The sequence below is a fragment of the Xyrauchen texanus genome, chromosome 38 (assembly GCF_025860055.1).
Source record: "Xyrauchen texanus isolate HMW12.3.18 chromosome 38, RBS_HiC_50CHRs, whole genome shotgun sequence".
In the NCBI taxonomy this organism is placed as follows: Eukaryota; Metazoa; Chordata; class Actinopteri; order Cypriniformes; family Catostomidae; genus Xyrauchen; species Xyrauchen texanus.
The window spans coordinates 14,903,456-14,909,455 of NC_068313.1; the positions used below are offsets into that span (position 1 = coordinate 14,903,456).

Here is a 6,000-nt window from a genome sequence, read left to right on the forward strand (position 1 = left end):
TGACCTTAGTGGACTGGTTCTCGATGTAGCACATTTAATTCCTCTACCTAAATTACCTTCTTCTAGAGAGACAGCGACTGCTGTCATTGACAACGTCTTTTGAATTTCCACAATTTCCACGTCTCTAAAATTAAGCCCGTTTTTTACTCTCTGATAAATCCGCCCATTCCTGTTCCTCCACCACCATGTCTCGTAGATGGGGAACCCACTTATTTGGTCAAGCGTATTCTGGATTCCAGGCGGAGGGGGTGTAGGTTCCAGTATTTGGTGGACTGGGAAGGTTACGGACCAGAGGAGAGATGTTACATCCCTGCACGGGACATACTTGATCATTCCCTCATTGACAGTTTCCACCAACGCCAGGTCACCAGCCCTGAGTGTGCCTGGGGCCGTACGTAGGGAGGGGGTATTATCATGGGATTATTCAGCCCCGGTGTGGCGTTAATTACGCGGAGGCATTGCTCAGTAATGCTTATTACCAGCCTCTGCCTTTCCCCTTTACAAGCAGCCCTTTGTGTGAGTTGTGTTTGTCGGATCGTTCTTGTGTGTTGTGCTTTGTCTCTCTCATGCTTACGGTCTTTTCTTGTGTTTAGTTGGATTTGCCTTTACCTGTTTTCCTGTGCTCCAGTCATATAGCTCTCTCAGTACCCCCTGAATTTGGTCATCTCTGCCTTCTTCATCCCACATCACTACTTTCATTGCCTGCCAAGCTTCGTTGTCATCTTCATCATCATCATCATCATCAACATTTGGATTACTCTTGCTGTTGGATTGTCTGCTGTTAAACCCCTCTATATTCCATTAAATATAATTTGAACTGTTTCCTGCATCTGGGTCCTCTATTTATCATAACACAGATTCCTTTCAGAGTGAAAAAGGTTTCAAACAATATAATGGTGAATAGCCAGGGAATATTCAGATTTTTTATTTTGTTTTAAGCTAAATGGAACAATTATTTAAATTCTGTTACAGTTGCTCCAGATGTTATGGTGTTGGGCCAGGAGGAGGTGTGGTATGTGGGACAAGAAAATGTAAAGCTGGACTGTATAGCCAACGCCAACCCACCTGCTCATTTATTCCTCTGGACCAGGTATGTGCTCCCACTTACACTAAGGTTTACTGCACATAATGATAATAGGTAAGATGTCCATTCATCTCTGCATCCTTCAAATACACTGAGAAGACCAAAAGTGTATTCATATTAAGTACTAACTCAGTAATACTAAAGAACAGGGGTGTTACAATTGGGAAAGCAGGATATCTAGAGGTTTGGCAGGTATTGAGGATGTATGGATGATCCAGCAGATTTAGTGGGCATTATGGGTGGTAGTAAAGCAATGTCTGGATCAGGGGTCATTAAAAATAGCACTTCATGTGAAAATGGCCCTTAAAGAGATAGTTCACCCAAAACTAAAAATGCTCTCATCATTTACTCACCGCGATGGCATTCCAGATGTGTATGGCTTTCTTTCTTTTTCAGAATACAAACAAATACTTTTAGAAGAATATTTCAGTCCTGTAAATCCATACAATTCAAGTGAATGGAGACATTTTGAAGCTTCAAAAGCACATAAAGGCAGCATAAACGTAATCCAAAAGACTACGTATTAAGTGATATGATAAGTGAGGGGGAGAATCAGATAAATAGTTAAGTCCTTTTTAACTTACACATTCTTCTTCTTTTGGTGTTGGTGATTCATATTATTTGTGCATGTCGCCACCTACTGGGCAGGAAGGAATTTATAGTAAAAAATTACTCAAATATTGACCTGTATCTCACCCACACCTACTGTATCATATCACTTCTGAATATATGGATTTAACCAATGGAGTCTTGTGGATTCCTTTTGTGCTGTCTTTATGTGCATTTAGGAGCTTTACATTTCTGGCCACCATTCACTTGTATTATGAGGTCCAACAGAGCTGAAAGATTTTTCAAAAAATCTGTGTATGTTCAGCAGAAGAAACGAAGTCATACACATCTGGGATGGCATGAGGGTAAACTCTCTTTAATTTAGGATAATAGGTTGCAGATTTGATCGCTTGTTGGGTCAGTATGGGTTCGTTTACACTGACAGCCTGACATGCTTTTTTGTTCACACTAAAATGTATTAATGTAGGCCTGGCTTTAGAATGCAAGTTTTTCATAATTTGTTGTATAAGGTCATTACAATGGCAACTAATATACCTTTACCTGATTTCATAACTTGCTAAACATAGTGCAGATTGTTAGTGCTAAAGTTTGGATTAAAAAAATGTGAGCAAAGCCTATGTGAACTGGGAAGTTACAGAGACTCTGAATCATTCTGTGTCATACTTCTATGAGCAAGGTACAAAACCCCAGGTTGCTTCAGAGTAGCTACCTGCAACAGCAAAAAAACAACCTTGTCAACCAATTTTAAACTGATCATCCTGTCTTTTATCATCTCCCAGGCTGGACGCACCAATGCCTGCAGGTGTGGATTCATCTAATGGCAGTCTAGTGTTTACTCGTCCTGTAGAGCAGAGTGACTCTGGACAATACAGGTGTGACGTTCAAAACGATATTGGGCAGCACTTTCAGGATGTAAGAATCTTGATAGTAGGTAAGAGGTCTCTTTTAAACTTAGAAATTCATAGATAGCAGTGATGATGTTTACTCCATGGGGGACTGAAGCCCATATAATGTGACAAAATGTTTTCATTCAACATGACGTTTTTCAAAAGATCATCTAGCACAGGTTAGACACTCATTCAAGAATTAAACACACTGTATAGTATGGTTACTATTAGAGCACATTTTGTTTCCTTTTTTTGTTATTTTGACTTTTTAACATTCTGTCCAGCTGGACGTCCACAGTGAGTTGAAGGTTTAGTTCATGAGAACATAACATTTAAAAATTTTTCCACAAATGATGCAATCTCGCACTAGACAGTGTTTGTTACAAATACTTTTTTACAAGCATTATAGTCGTCTCTTATGTGAAATTAGTTACAGGATGTTTTGCTGTGTTTATCGTTGTGTTGTTTTAAGTGTGTGTCAGGTGTGTGTTTGTTGTCTCTACATTTCCTGTTACTGAATATTTGCATTCATGAGTCCCATGCTGAAAACAATTAACATGATGCCTTTTTGAGAGCTGGCTGAACACGGCAAACTGTCCACACTTGGCCCGTGAGGTTTCTGGAATGACGTAAATAAAGTTTGGAGCAACGCTCACTCTCACAAGTGTTTCCATTCAACCAGTTATTTGCAGCTGTGCTTTTTACCATGCGTTTTTACCAAGGAAAACTAAATGACAACATTTTAGTTAAATGTTTTCTACTTAATTCTGGGCTCTCTATCAACAGATGTGATTGAAACATAAAATTGCAAGTTAGTTGCGAAATACAGTTGAAGTCAGAAGTTACATACACTTAGGTTGAAGTCATTCAAACTCATGTTTTTAACCACTCCACAGATTTAAGATTAGGAAACTATAGTTTTGGCAAGTCATTTAGGACGTCTACTTTGTGCATGACAATAATAATTTTTCCAACAATTGTTTACAAACAGATTGTTTCACTTTGAATTGTCTATATCACAATTCCAGCGGGTCAGAAGTTTACATACACTAATTTAACTGGCCTTTAAGCAGCTTGGAAAATGCCAAACATTTTTTGTCAAGACTTTAGACAATTAGCCAATTAGCTTTTGATAGGAGGTGTACATCTGTGGATGTATTTTAAGGCTTGACATCATGGAAAAGTCAAAAGAAATCACCAAAGTTCTCAAAGAAAAATTGTGGACCTCCACAGGTCTGGTTCATTCTTGGGAGCAGAGCAATTTCCAAACATCTGATAAATGATGTGGATGTATATACAAATGGGTCTTCCAAATGGACAATGACCCCAAGCACCTCCAAAGTTGTTGCAAAGTGGCTTAAGGACAACAAAGTCAAGGTATTGGAGTGGCCACCACAAAGCCCTGACCTTTGAAAAAGCATGTGCGAGCAAGGAAGCTCCTGTTCTAAAGGGAAATTTAGAATGACTTTTTGAAAAGCATATTTTGTTTGCAGTATACATCTCATACAATGGATACACCAGTCAGTTCCAAATTGATATCAGCAGAAGGAGCAATATTTTGAACGTCCCCTGAAAAGTACAACATCACATCAGGATGCAAACAGCAAATATCTTGAATGATTATTCTGTTAGATTTAATGGAAGATTGATATGTTTATATATATTTAAAAAAAAAACACTGATTGTCTCTACAGAGGCCCCAAAATATATCTGGACATTTAAGTCACATTTAAACATTTATGAACATTTTGCTTGAAAAGTGTACTCTTTAAAATGGATTCCATTTGGTTTGATATTTTTTATTTAATGCGATGACAATCATAAATGTTCCAAATGCTTATATTTATATCTGTCTTGTTTCATTTTTGCCCTCTACCTTTCAGAGCCACCACCTACCACTGCAGTACCCACTACCACCATGAACTTTCTTCCTGACACCAGCGTAACCATTTCGGCTCCTATCAAGCGACGTGCTCACTTCACCTCCCCGACTCAGGCTCCTTCACCTGATAGCAGCCTGGGAACCATTGTAGGTGGCGTTGTTGGTGGGACCCTTGTTCTTGTGTTGCTTATGGCATTGGCGGGAGTTTTCTACATGCGTCAAAGGAGAACATTTCGAGGCGACTACTACACCAAGCAATACATGGGCCCCTCCGACATGCAGAAAGAGTCGCAACTGGACGTAATTCAACCCCATGAGCTGCAGGATGTGTACAGAGACGACTCGGGCAATGGCAGCCAGGATTTGAAGCCCAAACCCGAAGGAGACATTATCTATCCCGATTATGACAATGACCATAAAGACATGGAGGGCTGGTGTGACAATCTTAGCCTTCAGAGAGTGGGCACATATTATTCTGACCACCACAACCATCACAACGTAAACCCAAGCGGGCCTCCACTACTCAATGGCTCCCCCTACCTGCAGGATGACTGCTATGAGAATGGCACAGACAGTGATTATGTGTCCCATGTGGATGGATCCGTGATTTCACGCAGGGAATGGTATGTTTGAATGAGAAAAAAAGCAGGGGAACTTTACTGGACAACAATAATTAAAAAATCTATGGAGAAAGTATTATTTAAATCAGCAGAGGTTGAGAAATTATACATTGTAAATATGTATGCTTCTAGCTCAGTTTTCGATTTCATCGTCACGATTTGTATGTAGCGAATGCCTGTAATTTACTGCAAATCTGTTTGGGATGGGTTTTCGTTCAGTGGACTGCTGTGAGACTCCAGGATGTAAAGGGAGAGGTGTACGTGGTTTAAGATCACAGATGGACTTACACAAAGAAAACAAGTCTGGTAAAATTAAGCTACAATTAATTACATGATTGTTACAGTAGCAACTAAAACCAGGTGTAGCTTTTTTTAGTTATATGACTTCTCCATTAATAGCTGAGAGAGCAGAGTTTGAAAGTCTTATGTTTTGACTGCAGGGAATATGTGTGTGTATATGTGTGTGTGTGTGTGTGTGTGTGTGTGTGTGTGTGTGTGTGTGTGTGTGTGTGTGTGTGTGTGTGTGCGCGCGCAAAAATACATTAACATTCAACATCTTGAAAATACTTTTTTTTTTTCTGATACAAATATCTAAACCTACTTAAAACAAGATAAATTAACTTTTTCTTAAACAAAATTGTTTAAGATGAGTTTCATTGGGATATATGTTTTTTTGTTTTAATCCTCAGCCAACACAAAACAAGAGACATGTTGCTAGTTGGGTGAGAAAAAAAGGTAATCCTAGATATATTCTCTGAAAGCAAGTCTTATTATAATACACAATTTTTTCCTCTCAATGAAAAATATTTATAGACATTTTTACTGACAAATAAGGCAACAATACTGCTTTAGAAAATATTTTTTTGCAAATGTGTATTATTTTTTAACCCAGCTGGTCTATATTTTGACATTTCAACACACACCCTTCTTTCAGCATATCTCTTTTTCATAAATGAA

At 38.7% G+C, this 6,000-nt stretch overlaps 1 protein-coding gene across 1 annotated transcript in view; it reads left to right on the top strand.

The window, feature by feature from the left end:
- The window catches only part of LOC127631750 (nectin-3-like protein), a 51,032-nt gene extending 45,451 nt beyond the window's left edge, over positions 1-5,581 (top strand). Inside the window, exons 4-6 of the mRNA XM_052110057.1 lie at positions 973-1,090; positions 2,434-2,585; positions 4,425-5,581. Of these exons, the coding sequence (XP_051966017.1) occupies positions 973-1,090; positions 2,434-2,585; positions 4,425-5,056 (902 nt within the window). The 3' untranslated portion in view covers positions 5,057-5,581. The remainder of the gene's footprint in view (positions 1-972; positions 1,091-2,433; positions 2,586-4,424) is intronic.
- Positions 5,582-6,000: the final 419 nt, after the last annotated feature.